Genomic DNA, 19,054 nt, shown 5'->3' with positions numbered 1-19,054 from the left:
ACGCTTTCTAGTAGAACAATTATTCCGAATATGACCAAATTTCAAGATGTCAAATTTTTATAAATGCCCCTTTTTTAATGTGTTCGCAAACTCCTTGAAAGTCGGTTTACAGAAAGCGAAATTAAAATTTAATTCAGAATTAAACTTATTCGAATTAAACTGCCATTTAAAATGCATTTAAAACTTTCAACAATCATCAGTCGTTAAAAAAAAAATCGCTTTTGCCAGACGTTTCCACTTCCATGGCATTTTTTCACCAATTCACCTTCATTTTTAACAATATTTGCTACTTATTGGATCTTCCTATTTCCCATTTATTTGTTAAATGTCGTACACCTGGTTTCTTTTGGTCCCGAATTTTTTTTTCTTTTAACAAACGCTTTTTGTAACTATTATTGACCACGATACAATAAAGAAAAAATTATTATGTACTAACGAGTACATACATACACCGTAAGACCTACTTCAAATAAAAACGAGTGCAATAATAAGTAATACTAATAATAACACTTTAATTTAATTTATTAATAATTATTATTTAATTTAATTATTAAATTATAATTAAATCAATCGCTTCTGAGCTTTGAATCTGAAACAAAATATGTACCCGCTTACATGATTCTCTGAATTTTGACGGTGTCAAAATAATTAATAACACATGGCATACTGTCCGCTTAAAAGAGAGATTTTGTTTTCAAAGACCCGAATTGCACTTTCTGCGTCCGTTTATTGAAGAGTCCGCTTAAAAAAGAAACGGTTAAAAAGGGGCTAACAAAAATGTCCGTTTGTCAGAGGGGTCCGCTTATAGGAGGTGTCCGTTAAGAGAGATTTCCGAAACTTTTTAAATGGAACACCATATTTTTTGCATTTTTTAGCTTTACCATTGAGATTTTTGAACTAAAGTGTTACTGGTCGATTTTGCTTAGTTTTTGAATTAATTGATTAATTAACATAATCAATAATTAATATTAATTAAATTTGAAATTGAATTTTTATGAAAAGTAATAATCAAAATGCTTTCTTTATGATCAGATGTTGTTCCTAAATTGAGTCATTACTTTACAGGAATCACAGGAATCACCTCATTTTGAGTATTTGTTTAAAAGGGTTAAAGAGTCGATTAATTAATTTTTCTATTAAAAAAAATTTACGTTCAAATCACATGAGAAAATATAGTAACTTTCTAAGAACCTTAGCAACAATATACATAAATTCGAAAAAAAAAAGTTGGTGTCATTTAAAAATAAAATAAAAAAATCATTATTAAATGATTAATAAATTATTACATTACATTATTAAATATTAAATAAAAATATTTAAAGGAAGGCTGTTTAAAAAAATTAAGGTTTATTCATTGTGTGCTTTCAAATTTAAACTGACCATTCACTTTAAATTAATGAATGAGTCCAAAAACCAAAAACGATTGGTGTCTCACATTATAATGATGGCCGACCTTAAGTGGGCCAATCACATCCAAAAATATAATTTTTGAATGAATCAAAAAGTCTAAAGTGATTGGTTCTCTCCGTATTTCTAATGGCCGACCTCAAACGGCCCAATCAAATCCTTACAAATTTTACAACAATCATTAATGCCGTACGTTAATTCATAAAAGAATGCGTCTGTCTTTGTTGTCTTTTTTCCTTTGAATTCTACCCCTCTAGAGAACGTTGGATGATCTGCTAGATGAAAAATGCCACAAAATTGGGAAATAAATAAAATAAATAAAGAACATTGAGTTAATACCCTTTTATTTTAGTCAAAAACGTCAATTAACGTTAAAATGTTGACAATCACGGCGCATGCGCGCGCGATCTTTCAATTTGACAGTTGTTGACATTTCTAAAAAATCAAACAAAAAAGGCGAAAAGTCGGTGGAAACTGTCCCAGGATATTCAAAAGTGCGAAAGGGGGGTCGTGGGGAAGGTAAATGTTGCAGTTTTTAAACGCGGCTGGTGTTTTATTAAATAATGGCCCCCATTTAATTGCCACATTTTCAATGTGAATTTTTTTGGCGCGAGTTTAAAAGCGTACATTCTAGCAAAAAGTGAAACGCCAATAACCGTTTTTGTGTTGTGTGCATATTTTCTGGTGAAAAACGCAGCGGAAATATTGCAGCGAAAGAACCACACGTTTAATAAAGTTCGAATTCAGCGTCCATCGTTATTTGCCGACTGGAAACAATGAACGCGAAACAATGCCCAGTTTTGTACGAAATGAGACAAGATAAGGAAAAACAATTGAAAATACGGGCGCGTAACACACGCTGACAACACCTGGAAAAAAGACTCGGACTTGAAGTTTCACTGATAAAATAAATTGAAATATGGTAATTATTTTGCAGTGCCTCCGAGTATACAAATTTTTCCGAACAATGGGGACGTTCTGACCACCCGGAAGGGGGCGACGGTGTCGTTCGAGTGCCGCGCCAGCGGGAACCCAACACCGGTGGTCCAGTGGTCGAAAAAAGTGAGTTTTTTTCAGATTTTTGGCACATTTTAATCCACTTTTAGGAAGGTCTGCTACCGTCTGGGTTACAAGTCCAAACAGGGTATCTCTTATCACTAACCAACGTCCAACGCGAAGATGCGGGCGCTTATCAGTGCACGGCTTCCAACGGTATAGGGCAGGCGGTCACTGGAGAAATCAAGCTCCACGTCCTTTGTGAGTCTCCAAATTTTACCAATAGGTGAAACCAGTGTGTGTCGGTAGAATAATTAACCCTAAGTCTGATACTGGAGTCGGAAAAAAAATAGGACGTCGAGTTTTTTCAATACTCATTACAAAGTATTTTTGCAACATCAAAAATTTTACAGACTGCTTATTCTTTTGTACTATCAGGGTCAGTTTATCTTAATATAGACTAGTAGTAATCGAGAAATTTCTAAACCAAAACGTTCACCATTTCATTGTTTAAGTTTTATTAAGATCATTTTGCCATAAACAAAAGCAAATTTGTTTTGAGCTTAATCTACATATACTTGACGATGTTTTAAGTAATAATAATAATTTATTTATACTTTGAAAATTTACGCAATTGAGTAATGTATTTAAAAAAAAACGGACTATAGTGACTTACACTATCTCTGCTTCTATCTAATATAGTAAATTCATTAATAATTTTTTCACCAGGTCTGGTGTTATGATCATGTGAACTTTTTACTAGTCCATATTTATGCTCATTTCTTTTAATATAAAGAAAACATTTAAAAATATACAAACTAGGTGGTGTTCATATTTAATTCCCTAAATTTTGATCTTACATCATCTCTATAATCCCTAATCTCTACTAATGAGGAAGTTTCAATTTTTTTGAAATTAATTTCATTAATAGTCTTCATAATTGTAAAACTATTGGTACTTTTCACGTTTTTATATTCGCAAATATAAAAAAGTTATCAGACCTCAAAGTTCGAAATTTGACAGAGCGCTAGGTGTGATGTCACGCGGCACAATTGTTAAAATTACTTCGCTGTTCCTCAATTTTTTCCATTTAGCTATTGCACTCCTATATCTTTTATGAATGTTTAATGAACTATTAGTCCTAAATAAAGTAAATAAAATTTAGTAATCTCACGTTATAAAACCGTTTGATATCAAAAAATGAGAACATTACCGCTTTAAAAAAAAACAAAAAAATCGTAATTTCATATCTTTGAAAACTCTTATAATTATAAACCACATCTACTTATTCATCGAACGTATCTTTAAAAGCATTGACAAATAAAAAAATTGTATTTCTGTTTATGCAAGAGTCGATATCTTTAATAAGAAGTCGTTTGTGGAACACTTATTTTTTACATATTTTTGTACAAAACATTTTGCAAGCATCGCTTGTTCTAGAAATCATAAAAATTTCCATTAGTTAATGTTTTTAATTTTTTTAAATAAAATAATATTTTATTAATATTTCTCATTAATTAAAATTTATTATTCATAAGGAATTGTAGAAAAAATCTGAAAAAATTCGAAGGCATACAGAAAGAAATAAAGCAAAAAAAAATCGAAAACGCCGATTTTTGTGTGATTATTAGAATGGATTATTATTAGTTATTAGTGATTTATTACAGTATCTACTTAAACAAATTACTTCAATCATCACAAATAACACTTCAAAGCGGGATTGCTGTCAAACCGGCAGACAAAAAAGCTTATCTTTTTGTTATTTATAAAGCTACCGAATTATTTTTTGTATGCATTCAATTTCTTGATTTGAGTTTTATGTTGAAAATAAATAATAACATTTTGAAAAATTGGAAACTTCCTCATTGGGGTGTTCAATTCTATAACGAAATAAGTCTCTTTCAAATGCAATAATTGGTGTTGCAATAAACTGATTTATTTAGTTATTATTACTAAACAATTTTGTAAAAACACCGAAAATTTGTGAACATTTGTTCAGTGCAATAATGAGTTAAGTCCATCAATTGTTTTTTCTCTACACGTCTACAAATTAATTTAATTATGTAATATAAAAAATTATAAATTTAGAGCTGACACTTCAGTTTACGTATTTTCCATAAAGTTTCCATAAACGGGAAGTTGGTGACAATATTTTTACAGGGGTGGTTTTTATTAAACAGAAATGTTAAAATAGTGATTCTGGCCCTTGTGTTTCCATTTAAAAACAACAACTAAAAAATTATATAATATTTACGTCACTCTCAGAGACTACTGTAAAAATTTCATTAATTTATGACCAATTCCTGATAGAGGAAGTAAAAAAAAAGTAAAAACTTTTAAGGGCTGCTACCCTTAATGTCCCGTTCGCTAGAACGCCGACTTTAATAAGATATTTATTTTGTTTGTTTACATTAAAAATAATCTTTTTCAAATTTATTTTTTTATAATGAGTTTTCGGACTATTAGTTATGAAGAAGTAAGATTTTAGAAAAAAATGATGGACAAAATGGATGGATGAACAAAACTTTAACGGGCTAAAAATAAGAAAGCTAATTTAAAAAAAACTTATGTCCAGGTCTTAGTCCTAATAAAATTAAAGAAATAAATTCTGTACTTCAATCCTCCAATTCGCGTTTTATACTAACTTTTATTTATTTTTTTTCCAACAAAATTTTACAATGTTCTAACAAAGTTATTGTATAATTTGTCTTTTAGTCGTTATTTAAAAACCATGCCACTCCAACATAAAACAGATTTGCAAAAAACCAGTAAACTTCGGACCTTCGTACCTCAAATTTGTCAAAAAGGACTTATTTCGTTACAGTACTGAACACCCCAATTATTCTTAATACTTTTCGTAGTACACGAAAAATTTAACTAGCAGACTTGTTGAGGAATATTTTTTTTAAGCATCGTAACAAAAATTTTTTTTTAGATACTTTATGTGATAGTTGATCCATCCAATTAAGATTAGAGTCTTTACCACGCATAAGAATTTTATTGTTTTTGGGTTTTCATAATTTATATTACGTTCACATAAATATAAGTCCATATTTGCAAACAAACACGAGCTTTTTCCTGTACCTTTGGCATAATTCCTCAAGATTGTTTGACTGTTTAGTTAAAGTGCTGTCGTCAGCAAATAATAATGTTATGGTTACCGCTGGGAAATCTTCATCAACATTGTTCATATTCATAAGAAAAAGAATTGGCCCTAATACAGAACCTTGTGGTACTCCTCTTATTATTTTTTCCCTATCAGATACCAAGTTTATAATTTTACATATTTGATAGCGATTATTTAAATTTTAGGCTTTTATTGTTAAATGCAAAATTGTTAGATAATTTAGACAGCAACTTTTTGTGACCAACAAAATAAAAAGCGTTCTGTGGGTCCCAAAATATTAATCCAACATAATTCTTTTGTACGACAACAGGAGATTTATCGCTTTGTAATCCAAATTGATTTTTGTTAATAAGGTTGTTATTAGACAGAAAATTATTAATTTGTTCGTTTGAGACGGTTTCTAAGATTTTCGAAAACGTAGGCAAAATCGAAACTGATCGAAAATTGTTTAAGTCATCTCTTGAGCCCCTTGTATGTAACGGTATTATTTTTGCAACTTTAAGAACAGTTGGGAACACCCCTGCTTCAATACATGAATTAATTAATTTAGTTAAGGAGGAAATTATCTCATCAAGAACACGTTCTATTAATGTAATGTTATAAATAAATAAATAAATAAAATAAATAAAAAATATAATAGGTAAAAAAAAATCTTTACTTGGTTTATTTTTAAGCTTAGAAATAATGTTTTTCACAAAAGTTTGAGTAACTTATAAGAAATTGAAATCATAGTTAATTTTTTTGTTGGTAGAGTACATTGTTATATTATTATTTATTGGACAATTTGAATATTTATCAACAATCCTAAGTCTGATACTGAAGTCGAAAAAAATTATGGTGTCAAGTTTTTTAAATATTTATTTTAAAGTATCAACTTTTTTTTCTTCATAAGACTTTAAATCTTAATGGAAACATTCATCATAGTTTTGTTGGGATAATTTAAACACAATCATAGAAAAAATTGTTTGGGTTTAATTTACATTCAGCTGATGATATTTTAAAGCAAATAAAATATTTTACCATTTGTTAATCACATCAATAACGAATGCCAAAGACACAACAAAAAAGGCTGATTCAAAACTTTTGAAAAATTAAAAATTACAAAAATTGTTTCTTTTTTTTTACACTGATTAGAATCAGTTTCTCATCTTGTAACCAGCATTAATCGCCTAACATATTTTTATCCCAAAAACCTTGGTCTTGACCTTAAATCTTGATGAAAACTTGAGTTTCCCGGATTTTATTAGGATAATTTTATCAAAAATTGTTTGAGCGTAATCTACATTCACTTGACGATATTTTAAAGCAAATAACGTGTTTAACAATTAGTTTATCACAGAAATAACGAATGCCAAACTAGACCACAAACCACAAACAAATTTTCAAATTTTTGGTGAATATATTTAAAAAAAAAACAGACATGATAGACAAAAGTATTTGTCAGTACTATTCTCTCGTGGTATAAGAATTTTTTTTTGTAAACTAGTGTTATTTTTTGTAATATTTTGCAGTTCCGCCGGAAATTACCGTCGCCAAGTCGTGGGTGAACTCCGGGGAAGGCCTGGAGGCCCGATTGGACTGCGTCGTCCAAGCGGACCCCCCCGGAGAGGTTTGAATTTGAATCAAACACCTCATTTATTTTCCCTCCATGGCATTTTCCAGGTTTCTTGGTACCAAAATTCCTTCCCTTTGCAACAAACCGATCGGAGAATCATGTCAAGTAAAGGCAAAATCTACACTCTGACAATAAAAAATGTCCAGTTCTCCGATTTCGGGAATTACAGTTGTACGGTGCACAATTCGATCGGAAAAGACCGGAAATATATCGAATTGACCGGAAAGCCCGGACCGGCACGTATCATAAGTCCGGCGTATTCGAACCCGGATTATTACGACTTGAGATGGGTAGTGCAGTCGGTGCTGCCAATCATTGAAGTGAAAATTCTCTACCGACGAGTAATAAAATAATGTTTAAGCGTAGTTTTTGTTAATTTCATGTTTTAGATCAATGCAACGACTTTTTACGACCATAAAGGCCAGTGGCACGATCTAGTTATAAAGCCGGAGCAAAAGTACGATGCGAAAACCAGTGAGAGGTTGCAGAGCTTTCGCATAACGAATTTAGTGCCAGATTCGTTGTACGAATGTCTGATTTTGACCAAAAACCAGCATGGGTACAGTGACGTCTCGGATGTCCATCAGTGGTTCAGTTCGGACAAAGGACGACCGTTCGTTGGGTCAACAGGACAAATTCATTGCTTGGGAATTGCAGTAATGATATTGTTGCAAATCCCCAACGTTTTATTGTAGATAGTTACGTAATGTTTTTATATTGTACAAAATTTCTTCAAATAAAAGTTACAATAATTTAATCAAATTTATTGCCAACCGAACTACAAGGTGTGTGAAAATGACTTTCATCTAGTCGCCTGTCGATTCCTCATGTAAAACCAGAAATGCCGCTTTACAGAACTAATGACAGGCATTCAGACATTCTCCATTTATTTTAGTTGTTTTTTTTAGTTATTAATACAAGTGCGAAAAGACAAGCTTTAAGGTCGAGGGTTATCGCGTATGCAACGAGCTTTAGCGAGTTGCATAGACACCACAGAACTTTAAGCGTTTTCGCATAAATGTTATTCAAAATTTTTTTTGTTGGGACAAAACGTGTTTTAAATTAAATATATTTTTTTAATTTTAAACTGAAACGTGTTTTAAATTAAATATATTTTTTTAATTTTAAACTGAAACGTGTTTAAATTAAATTTAAAACACGTTGCAATGTGAAACGAGTTTTAAAATAGTGTTTACAATCTAGGATTCAAATATTAAAAAAAAGACTTAAGATGTTACCAACAAAAAAACCTAAACTACTGAAAATGTGTAATTTTACAAGAGACTACGAAGGACTATAACTTAGGAGACGGAACAAGATACAAAATCGCAAGATTTCCTGAACTCAAAAACATAGTACGGCAGTGTACAAAAGGAGGGCGTTTGGAGCGTTATATCACATCGGCACCAAATGATTTTAAGTTAATTTAAATTCAACCAATTCACTAATTACTTGGAAAAAATGCAGAAATGTTGGGCTTTGCATTCTTGACAGACTAAGAAAAACTGACGACAAAAATTTTCATGAGAAACATGTGAAAAAAATTATTTAAAACTTAAAATTTGCGCGTCGTCCCGTATTTTTCAAATGTTGAGAAGGGAGTTGTAGAGAATTATTTTTTTTAAACTCCACGAAAAATTGGTGTTATGAATAAAAATGAAGTAAATGCTAATACTACAAAGTTGTAGTAAATTGTTCAAGTAAATTCTACTCGCTGTAGAACCTACTTTTGCTCAAAGTATTTACTTTGAAATTTCCGGAAGGTACTAAACCCGTAGTATAAATGATTGTAGTACCTAGAAGTACTTCAATTTTGCGTGTATTTGTGGTAAATTCTTCACTTTTAAGAAGGTGTTATTACAAGTGTTACACAAAATTGGAGTACACGCTACGCTACTAATTCTCATTTATTTTTTGAAAAATGTGGCCACAGCGTAGCAGGAAAATGTACAGATTTAGAAGAAATTATGATGAGAGAACTTATTAAAAAAAGACTTTAATTATGTATTTAATTATGAACTGTACAAATATAAGAAATATTTTTCCTAGAAATATATACTGTAACATTTTTAATCCAGAGCATTCCTAATGTTCAGAATTAAAAAAATTAATGTCCTGATATTAAGAGTGAGTTTAAAGTAACATATAAAATTCATATTTTTGTTGTGAGTTATTTTTCAAAAAAATCCTCGAACAGGTCGATTTTATTCCTAAAAACGCTACATTTTGACATCATTGTAATATTTGCGACGTCATTGGTTTTTGAGTAATGTCGTTATTTTTCATTTGTTTATAGTATATTTCTTTGTCTTTCTGGCCAGTACAACAAAAAATTGAAAAATACATTAAAAAAAAATCAAAAAAGAAGAACATAATGTAAAAAAATAAAACTTATTAATAATTACACATAAAAGTCTTTATCTTTTCGATTTTGCTTTATTTTGAAAGGGGAGATTGTTTGTTTTGTTTAAAAAAAAATTAATAAAAATATAAATTTTATGCGTTAAAAATATGTTGGCCACACGAATTGGTTATATCCGGAAATAATATTACCATTGAGGGTAATACCGTTGAAGTTTCCTTAAGATATAAAATTTTTGTTATACTATTTGAAGTTTAAAATTTAAGATTTTAAATTTGCCACCAACATTGACGACCAGAATCACATTGTTTGAAGTAGGTACTACTATGGAGAAGTAATAGTACCTAATTTGAACTGCAGTCTTTTGTTCCCATAAGTAAAATATTTACTTAAAAAAATAGCATTTACTTCACTGTAGTGTAGTATTAGCATCTACTCCATTTTTATTCATACCACCCAATATCTCTATTATCAACAAAGACATTTAAAGGCGCTCAAGCAACGGATTCGTTTCATTTTACCAGAAAGTTAATTTATACTTAAACTGTAGAAATATGGTGTCGCGAACTTTTTTGTAGAAAATTTAATACTTTACAACTCTCTTCCTAAAATTTTTCTTGCATCTGAAACCGTATTCGCAGCGTTTTAAAAAATGTGGGGCAAGAGTGTAAATTGGTAAAAGATTTGATTTTTTTAATAGCTTACGATAAAATTTTTGCATTATATTTATGTCTTACTATTAAGAATTTAATAATCTATCTGTTTATATTTTTTTATTTGCTGTGTGTTAACCGTTGTACAAGTACAACCATTTTTTCTGAAAAGTTAATGGTAATGGAACAAGTGCGCTCTCTGGCGACATTAACGGAACTACCTAGGACGGGAACGTTATATATCCTAATCTTTAGGTATCCGTAGTTTAAACGTGGGGCAAAACAAAGAAGAAAACGAAAAGTTTCAAACTTAGTAGAATTTAATTGCTATAAAAGAATTATTACATGAACAGTGAAAATAGTAAATTCCTTGATGAAAAATTAGTTGTCTACTTTCTCCCCAACGCTTTTTGGGTCTGAGCTGACTTGAGTTTCGCCGCATCTTCTTTCTCTAAAATGTTCATTTTAGGCTCGAAACTGCCAATTAGTGACAATCACCTTTCTGTTCGGCCTCTCTCCGCTTTTTCGCTTCTTCTCGTTGTTGTTTAATAATTGCTAACCTGGCCAGATCAGCTCTGGCTTGTTCGGTTTTGCCTTCAGCGTGTAATTTCTGATAATGGGCTTGCGCCTTTTGCCGCTCGATTTCCTCGCGCTCTCGGCGCGACAATTGGGGCTTACTGTCTACTTCCGTGTTTAGAGTCGCTAATTTTTTGCTCTTCTTTTGCACCCTGTTGGGGTTTTCGATTTCTATGAGGTTGGAGACGCCTTTGGCCTTAACCTGCAAACCCCGGTCACAAAAATCCCCTCGGCGGGTCAACGAACCTCTCCTTCATCGCTGCTCTCTTCGCTGTCATCAGATTCCTCCTCGCTTATTTTTTTATCACCAGATGCTTCGTCTTCGCTGCTCGACGTGTCGTCGCCCTGCTGGTGCCTCCACTTCTTCTTCTGCTCCTCGCGTCTTCTCTCCTCTTCGAGCTCTTCCGGGTTGGTAAACCGGCGATTACGGCCCTTGTGGTTCGTAAATTTACCTTCAACGGGGACAAGGTGTGACGCAATTTCACGCACGCCGACGCACTTTTACTCACCTCGTGGCATTTTTATCACCGGAAATTAATACAATTCACGCTAATATCACAAAAACTGTAATTTTGCTCACTTTTTTTACGAAAAAAGCATGGGATTATTTTGGAGGATGCTCGAAATGTCAACTCACACCACTACCAACAGCGCACCAAATGACAACGAAAATCACCAGATTGGCAAACATTTATTCAAAAATCTATTGACAAGATATTTTTCCCGACCACTCCGACCAGCATTTCCACGCTCAATTTCCACAGCATTTCCGCCAGGTCGTCGTTTTTCGCACTCGGGCTCTCCTCGCAACGGAAACAATTATTAAAATAGACCCCCGTGACTCCAATTAACTCAATTGCGGTGGCACAGAAGACTGTAGTGCTTGCTGCTTGTTGTAGCGACTTGGTAAAAGGCCGAACAAAGGCGAAAAAAATGCGATAAAGCCACCAGTTACGTGCCAGTTTTGACGACACCATATTGCCAGGGTGAAGGCTGAAAACGGAGATCCCCAAAGGTTGCAGCTTTTTCGCCAAAAGGCGGGCGAACAACACATTGCACAACTTGGAATTGTTGTAAGCCGTCATGTCCCAGTATTTGGCCGGGGTTTCCGGCGAAAGAGTTTGCACGGAAATGTTATCAGTCGTCAAGTTCGAAAATCTGGAAAAAGTTTGTTACAGTGGAACCCGCTTATCACGAACTTCCGGCTATAACGAACTATTTCTCAAGCACCGAAAATCTCTCCATAAGCTCAATGTTTTTTTAATGGGTTTTCAGCAATTACCTGAGTAATTCATTTATGTGTCAGTAAAATTTATGTAAGATTTTCAGTAAAATTCATTTATGCATCAAGTAATAATTAAATTACTAATGTGATTAGTCATATTAGTACATATCTACAGACTGATCCAGAAATACTGAGTCTGTTGGCAACACATTTGAAAGTATTTGTGCTCGTAATTTGCAACATTGCAACCGAATTCTATTTTTCTTGACAATTATTTGACGTACAACCCCACAAGAATGTTAAATTGTTTTTAAATGAAAGCGTACTGCATTGGTGTCCTTAAAAATTTAAGTCCAGTGTTGCCAACAGACTCAGTATTTCTGGATCAGTCTGTACTTATTCTACAATGAAGTTTATCTAACATTAAAAAATTATAAAAACAGCAATTTTAAACACAAATACAGAAAGTTTCTTATAAAATGATTTTTCTATTTTTCTTATGTGTTTTTTTCCTCTCTATAATTTTGTTAAATAGAATTAGATATTTTTTTTGTTATATTTTTTTATTTTTCTTCAATCACATTGTTTATTTTTATTTTTTGTTATTTCTCATTTATTGTCTGGGCCAATTGAGGTAAGAACAACTTGTAGAAAATTTAAATTTTGTTATCGTATTTTTTTTCTTGTTGTAACTAACTATATTGTAACCATTTTAGTGCCACAAATAAATTATTATAATTATTAAAGTATTATTATTATATCAAAACATAAACTACCATTTGACTTATCAGATTCTAAGATTACAAATTTTCTTGTAATATTTTTTTTTAATCTCGAAAAATGTTTCAAATTTTCTAAGCAATTACATATCATAAAAAGGTTATCAGAAATGCTATCTATACGTGTACAAGAATACATGGTGATCAATTTGAAAAAAATTAGTTATTGTGTTTTGGCACACTCTGTACATTATTTGCGTGTTTCAAGTAAAAGTCGACAATTTGCTAAAACTGCAAAGTATTCTGAATTTTTCTGTGTTGAAAAATATTCATTGGAGACTCCGTAGTAATTTTTCAAAAATTGATCTTTTTTATAAGATAAATTGAATAATTCCAAAACGAAAAGAAATACACCTATAATAATTTATATAAAGTTACATTATTTTTTGTGTAGAATCTAATTATGCAAAAATATTTCCATCTAAAAAAATTTAACTTTGGTTCACCACCCTGTATTAAAAAACATTTTTAGTTTGTGTAAAACTAAGGCAATATTTTAGATAATAAAAAAATTATAGACCAATTACACACCCCTGTGTCACCCTGTATTACTGCTTTCCAAATAATTCATGTTTTTTTACAATCAATAAAAAAATGTAGACAAATACATAAGCTCTTTAAAGGTGCAAACGTTTAAACTGCGAAATAATTTCAAAAACTTTTGAAGGGTTCCAAAAAAAAAGTCGTCCGAAGCTGCCCCACCTTACCCTACATATTAATGTATCGCAAAGGATTCATATTTTTTTACAAAACTTAGTTATTTCGTCTTATTTAATATTTTTTTAATTTAACGCTTATTTTGACGCATTATTTGAGTTCGTTATAACCGGACACCACTGGCAAGGTTGGCACACCTCACCTGTGAGACTCTGATGAGACCACAACAACTCTTGACCCTGTGACCAACAAAGGTCTCAACAAAAGTGTCAAATAGAAATGTCCTAAATGATTCACTTGAAACGTAGTCTCGAAACCATCCACTGTTTTACTAAAAGCAAGTCCAAAAACCCCCGCATTTAAAATCAGCATATCAATCTGTTTAAACATTGTTTTCACTTGGTTGGCAAAACTGTCCACACTGTGTAAATCCCCCAAATCGAGATAAATCGCCACACAATTCTCCCCCGCCGCCTCCTTCTCCTCCCTAACCTTCGCAATGGCTTCGGCAGCCCCCTCCAAGTCCCTGCATGCAAAAATCACACTGGCCCCATGTTTGGCCAAAGACCGCGCCGTCTCAAACCCAATCCCCGAGTTAGCCCCCGTCACCAGGGCAACTTTTCCATTCAAATCGCGGCCGTGTAACACCTGAAGGGCTGTACTTGACCCATCAAACCTCTGTCTGTAATCATTCGGATGGTCTTTCTCCTCAACTGCGAAAGCCAGTCTTGGGTCAGTGTAAGTGGTTCTACGGTTCTCGTGGTCCACGTAAATCACTTTTCCGCTCGTTTTGTCAATACAACGCTCCCAACCGAAGGGTAAATCCCCCGAGACTCGCTTTTTCTTCCCGGTTCGGGGGTGCGTCCATTGCGTGGCTTTGGTTAAATGATTTGCGTAGAAAACGCTACCGTCGACCGTCACGCGCTCCTCCCAGCCGGGGGGCAACTCGTCCTCGCTGTCGGACTCCGGGAGGTTCATTTTACGGGGGCTCCACTAACATAACCTCAAACACTAACCACGATTTCGAGCGGTCCGGTAGGACTACAGCAATTAAATACCCACAAGAACGTGTTAGTTAATAAAACTGCACCCTTAATGTTTTTGATGGTTTTTTGCTTAAAATCAAGCGAAAATAAACAATAAATTTTCTAGGGGATTTTGGTTTTTTTGGTTGGCGGTATGCGCGGGAATATTCAAATAAATCGCAAGAAATGGTCTTTTGAGGGGGACAAATAAAGTATCACGTCAATAGAAAATCGCTTTTATTTAATTACAGTCTTATACAATCAACAAACCCGTACTTTATGCACCAAAAACCGGTTCTAGTCACTTTCTTGCCCACTCTTGCTTGATCATGTCTGAAGCCTTCTCCCCAATCATCATTATCACAGCATTGGTATGTCCGGCCACCACATTGGGCATGATGGACCCATCGACCACCCTTAACCCTTTAATCCCATAAACTCTCAATCTCTCGTCGACCACAGCATCGGGATCGCTCGGGGGCCCCATTTTGCAGGTCCCAACCTGGTGCCCCAGAGTGGTGGCAACGTGCCGAACGGCACAAGCCCAATACTCGTCGCTACCAAATGGTACAGTTTCACACCCAGGAAATGGGGTCGTAATCATTGTAATGTTGTATTTTTGAAAATGTCGAGATTGCGTAATTGTAATCGCCTGAAAATTGTTTTAATTGTAGACAATTGCGACAATGTTCTGTGGGTCAAGAACAACACTAGTGTTCACCTTGTACTTGCATTATTGATGTGCAAAATAATTACGAAGCTGTGTCAACAAAACAAAGAAAAAATCAGGACGGACAAAAAGCGGCGTTGTATAATTGGCTGAAATTGATTGTTTTCAAAGAAAGTGAAAGTTTTGCGTAATCACAGCCACGAGATGTGTTCCAGTAACCTTTATAAGTGGCTATAACACTAGTTTATAAAAAAATTCTTTAATAAAGAGAAAATTAATACTGATTTTATTTTCTGTTTACTCACTAATGACTAAAATATACAGGACGATCCAGCTCATTTATACTATAGGACTCATTTTTTGAAAATATTTTTGATTATACAGAGAGTCCTAAAAAACGTTTTATGTCATAATAATAATTTTTAATGGCATGCTATTATTTTTTTGTGCTCAGTAGGTTGCCTTTCAAGCTTCTTACATGTCCCTAAAGTTTCTTTAAATCGCTTTAGGAATTACTGTTAAAAAAATAAAAAAATTAATTAATTAAAAATAGAAACAGTGCTTTTTTGATGACATTATTAGTACATACATCTTGACCTACATTTAACAAACTTATTAAGTTTGATGGTTATTTATCAAATAACCAAAGATGCAAACGAGATTTTTTTGGTTTTTATGTTTTTTGAAAGTAATCCCTGAACCGATTTGAAAAAACTTTAGAAACAATAGCATACCATTAAAAAATATTATGTTGCATTCTTTTTTTTAGGATACTCTGTATAATCAAAAATATTTTCCAGAAATACGTCTACAAAATATCAAAAGTCCAACTTTACTAATAACTGAGCTACAGAAGATGAGAGTTGACCTTGGCCATCCTGTATGTTCATTTAAATTGTCATAAAAATACTTAAAAAAATTAGTTTTTATCGAATAACTCGAAATGTGATAGAATTTACGTTAGGGTTGTAATAAAAAAAAATACTTTTTTAAATGAAAAGAATTCAAAAATTGAAAAAGTTTGGAAGTAAATTGTAACACCCTGTAGTAATTCAGATTAATCATATTTGATTAATAAGTCTGTGAAACCTTGTTCAAGACGTACGTACTAATTGGTACTAGAAATGTCATCAAAAAAGCACCGTTTCTATTTTTTATTAATCTTTAAAACTAAAGATGTAAAACCTATTTTTTTGCTTTTATTTTTTTAAGTAATTCCTGAGCCGATTAAAAAAAAATAGAGACATGTAACAATCTAAAAAGGTATCCTCACGAGCACAAAATGTGATAGTTTACCATTAAAAAAAATAATATTATGATGTCATACTTTTTTGGGACACTCTGTATAATCAAAAATATTTTTCTAAAATACGTCCTAAAGTGTAAATAACATCAACAAAATATCAAAAGTCCAACTTCACTAATAACTGAGCTACAGAAGACGAGAGTTGACCTGGGCCACCCTGTATGTTCATTAAAATTGTCGTAAAAATACTTGAAAAAATAAGTTTTTATCGAATAATTCGAAATGTTTTAGGATTTACGTTAGGATTGTAATAAAAAATATACTTTTTTAATTAAAAAAAAATACAAAAATTGAAAAAGTTTGGAAGTAAATTGTAAACACCCTGTAGTAATTCAGATTAATCATATTTGATTAATAAGTCTGTGAGACCTTGTTCAAGACGTACGTACTAACTGGTACTAATAATGTCATCAAAAAAGCACCGTTTTTATTTTTTATTAATTTTTAAAACTGAAGGTGTAAAACCTATTTTTTTCGTTTTTATTTCTTCAAGTAATTCCTGAGTCGATTAAAAAAAAATTAAGGACATGTAACAATCTAAAACGGTATCCTCACAAGCAAAAAAAGTGATAGTTTACTCATTAAAAAAATTAATATTATGAAGTCATACTTTTTTGGGACACTCTGTATAATCAAAAATATTTTCCTAAAATACGTTCTAGAGTGTAAATAACGTCAACAAAATATCAAAAGTCCAACTTTACTACTAACTGAGCTACAGAAGACGGAAGCTGAGCTGGACCACCCTGTATATTTTAGTAATCACTGAACAAAATCAGCACTAATTTTTTCTTGGTAAAAGAACTAGTAAACTAGTGCAATTAATAAATACTTGCCATCTTGATCCCCTCGACCATTGTTTTGACATCCTCCTCATTCTCGAAATAATTCGGTATTAATTTAGGCCAATGCAGGGGATTCCCATCTTTGATCACAACCCTGCCTCGACTTTTGGGCCTCATCAAAACCGGTGCGATACTAAACGCCGGTTTGTACGCATGTGGGGCGTAAACCCTCTCGAACAAACTTCGGGGAATCCCCAAAAGACTCCTCAAACTTCCATACACATCGCCATTCAGCGCCCCGGCACCTAACACCAATTCAATATCGGGGTAACCCCCGATTTTTGCATACTTCGTCTGCACGAAAGCCAGGGCTTCGGCCCCCCCAGGTATAGTATAGGGCCCCCTTCCATTAAACACATAATTAAAAATATCAACGGGGTTTTGCACCCCACGGTCCGACACAGTGATTGACTCATTGACGAAAAACACCAGTGCGGACATCGCCATATGGTCCTGTAGGTTATACCCGACTTTTAAATTTTGCAAGAGGGGGATTCCCACACGGGTTAAATCGTCCCGGGGGCCCACGCCCGACAGCATCAGTAAATGGGGGCTGTTGATCGAACCGGCCGACAAAACCACTTCTTTGGTGGCTAGGACGGTAAATTTTCGGCGATTTTTCCAAAATTGGACGCCGTATGCTTGTTTGGTGCTCGGATCGATTAGGATTTTGGTGACACGTGTTTTAATCGACACGTGTAAGTTTGTGCGGTGTAAAATGGGCTTGAGGAACGCCTTAGAGGCACTGCACCGCATCCCGTTCCTCATTGTTGCCAAAACTTTGGAAAAACCCAGTCCATAGGGGGCGCTAGGGTCGTTGTTCTTGTAACCCAGTTCTTCCCCGGATTTTATGAAACGCTTGACTAGGGGTGACTCATACCCCGGGTGTTCCACACTCAAGTAGCCGCTTTTCCCGTGATATTTCCCGTCAATTTCCCGGCATTTGGTGCAATTTTCCGATTTGATGAAATAGGGGAGGACTTGGTCGTACCCCCAGCCTGGGTTTCCCAACTCAGCCCATTGGTCAAAGTCCTGCTTGGTGCCCCTGGTGTATAGCAAAAAATTGATCACGGAGGTGCCCCCCAGGGCTTTGCCCCTCGGCATGTTACAGCGGCCGTCGATGAGCCCCAAACAGGCCGTCGCGAGTCTTTCGCTCTTATAGCCCCAATTGTAGCTCGTGATGGTTTGAAGCGAGGCAATTAGCGGGACATCGGTCAAAAAATTTTCGTCATCGCCGGCTTCCAGTAACAGGACGGACCACTCGGGGTTTTCGCTCAGACGGTTGGCGACGACGCAGCCCCCGGAGCCCGCCCCCACGACCACAAAGTCGTAGCTTTTGCGAAAATTCGCGGTGTCGCGGACGTCACTCGCCCCGAAAAAGCGGCGGAAGTCGTTGAGGAGGTTTTGGGAGTTTGCACACAAGAAAAGCACAGTAAAACACAGGATTGTCTTCATTTTCGCGGCATTTTCAACCGTGGTCGAGGCGCGACTGCGATTTGGGGCAGTTTGGTCAAGGCAAGGACGGCGGTATCTTGCACATCTGTGAAATTGTTATGTAAAAGTTTTACAGACGTGTGCCGCACTCGCGTTACGCAAGTTTAATTAAATCTGGAATTTCGGTTATATTTTGAATTAAATTATGCGAGATTGCGACGCGATTCTTGTGTCATGTTCGCCGTGATAGCTTTCACGGGAAATTAATTAGGCAATTGAGATGCACGATTAGAAATAGGAGAATGTGGGTGATTGCCAATGAGATTCTAAACAACACAGACACTGAATCATCAATGTTTATCTTAATTATAAGCGCA

The 19,054-nt window shown here is 34.1% G+C and overlaps 4 protein-coding genes and 1 long non-coding RNA gene across 9 annotated transcripts in view; 1 reads left to right on the top strand and 4 right to left on the bottom strand.

Annotated features, from left to right (window-relative positions):
* Nucleotides 1–7,907, top strand: part of LOC657664 (MAM domain-containing glycosylphosphatidylinositol anchor protein 2) — a 35,585-nt gene extending 27,678 nt beyond the window's left edge. The window contains exons 1-6 of one of the 2 annotated variants that reach the window (XM_064357506.1): nucleotides 1,788–1,926; nucleotides 2,345–2,469; nucleotides 2,514–2,664; nucleotides 7,042–7,139; nucleotides 7,193–7,486; nucleotides 7,535–7,907. In XM_064357506.1, the coding sequence (XP_064213576.1) occupies nucleotides 1,803–1,926; nucleotides 2,345–2,469; nucleotides 2,514–2,664; nucleotides 7,042–7,139; nucleotides 7,193–7,486; nucleotides 7,535–7,840 (1,098 nt within the window). In that variant the 5' untranslated portion in view covers nucleotides 1,788–1,802 and the 3' untranslated portion in view covers nucleotides 7,841–7,907. Of the gene's footprint in view, nucleotides 1–1,787; nucleotides 1,927–2,344; nucleotides 2,470–2,513; nucleotides 2,665–7,041; nucleotides 7,140–7,192; nucleotides 7,487–7,534 lie in introns of those variants that run through there. The other variant, XM_964111.4, reaches the window with a different exon arrangement.
* The window catches only part of LOC107398445 (uncharacterized), an 86,908-nt gene that overhangs the window by 34,146 nt on the left and 33,708 nt on the right, over nucleotides 1–19,054 (bottom strand). The gene's annotated exons all lie outside the window — the stretch shown is intronic.
* Nucleotides 10,463–11,398, bottom strand: LOC657739 (28 kDa heat- and acid-stable phosphoprotein). Its single transcript, XM_008198402.3, has 4 exons — nucleotides 11,246–11,398; nucleotides 10,983–11,188; nucleotides 10,659–10,938; nucleotides 10,463–10,611 (listed from the first exon to the last, which is right to left on the bottom strand). The coding sequence occupies exons 1-4, from the start codon at nucleotides 11,253–11,255 to the stop codon at nucleotides 10,550–10,552; spliced, it is 558 nt and encodes a 185-aa protein (XP_008196624.1). The 5' UTR covers nucleotides 11,256–11,398; the 3' UTR covers nucleotides 10,463–10,549.
* On the bottom strand, nucleotides 11,412–14,574 carry Wwox (WW domain containing oxidoreductase). 2 transcript variants are annotated; one of them, XM_064357298.1, is made up of 3 exons: nucleotides 14,460–14,574; nucleotides 13,600–14,408; nucleotides 11,412–11,894 (listed from the first exon to the last, which is right to left on the bottom strand). In XM_064357298.1, the coding sequence occupies exons 2-3, from the start codon at nucleotides 14,373–14,375 to the stop codon at nucleotides 11,432–11,434; spliced, it is 1,239 nt and encodes a 412-aa protein (XP_064213368.1). In that variant the 5' UTR covers nucleotides 14,376–14,408; nucleotides 14,460–14,574; the 3' UTR covers nucleotides 11,412–11,431. The 2 variants fall into 2 exon arrangements, with proteins under 2 accessions (XP_064213368.1, XP_015837994.1); XM_015982508.2 differs by having other exon boundaries at nucleotides 13,600–14,550.
* LOC657901 (glucose dehydrogenase [FAD, quinone]) lies at nucleotides 14,643–19,021 on the bottom strand. The gene is made up of 2 exons (XM_964328.4): nucleotides 17,235–19,021; nucleotides 14,643–15,074 (listed from the first exon to the last, which is right to left on the bottom strand). Exons 1-2 carry the CDS (start codon nucleotides 18,696–18,698, stop codon nucleotides 14,724–14,726), a joined length of 1,815 nt encoding a protein of 604 aa, XP_969421.1. The 5' UTR covers nucleotides 18,699–19,021; the 3' UTR covers nucleotides 14,643–14,723.

This window comes from Tribolium castaneum, chromosome 6, assembly GCF_031307605.1.
Source record: "Tribolium castaneum strain GA2 chromosome 6, icTriCast1.1, whole genome shotgun sequence".
NCBI classification, from domain to species: Eukaryota; Metazoa; Arthropoda; class Insecta; order Coleoptera; family Tenebrionidae; genus Tribolium; species Tribolium castaneum.
This window is presented reverse-complemented; position numbering and strand designations above follow the sequence as displayed.

Excerpts from the sequence above, each read along its gene's own strand:
- LOC657739 (XM_008198402.3), bottom strand. Across the intron at positions 10,939-10,982 it reads AGAGCAGCGATGAAGGAGAG|GTTAAGGCCAAAGGCGTCTC; the intron begins GTTCGTTGACCC and ends CGGGGTTTGCAG. Across the intron at positions 10,612-10,658 it reads GAGAGAGGCCGAACAGAAAG|AGAAAGAAGATGCGGCGAAA; the intron begins GTGATTGTCACT and ends TGAACATTTTAG.
- Wwox (XM_064357298.1), bottom strand. The coding sequence starts at position 14,375 with ATGAACCTCCCGGAGTCCGACAGCGAGGACGAGTTGCCCCCCGGCTGG. Across the intron at positions 11,895-13,599 it reads GTCTCATCAGAGTCTCACAG|ATTTTCGAACTTGACGACTG; the intron begins GTGAGGTGTGCC and ends AACTTTTTCCAG.
- LOC657901 (XM_964328.4), bottom strand. The coding sequence starts at position 18,698 with ATGAAGACAATCCTGTGTTTTACTGTGCTTTTCTTGTGTGCAAACTCC. Across the intron at positions 15,075-17,234 it reads TGGTCGAGGGGATCAAGATG|GCGATTACAATTACGCAATC; the intron begins GCAAGTATTTAT and ends AACAATTTTCAG.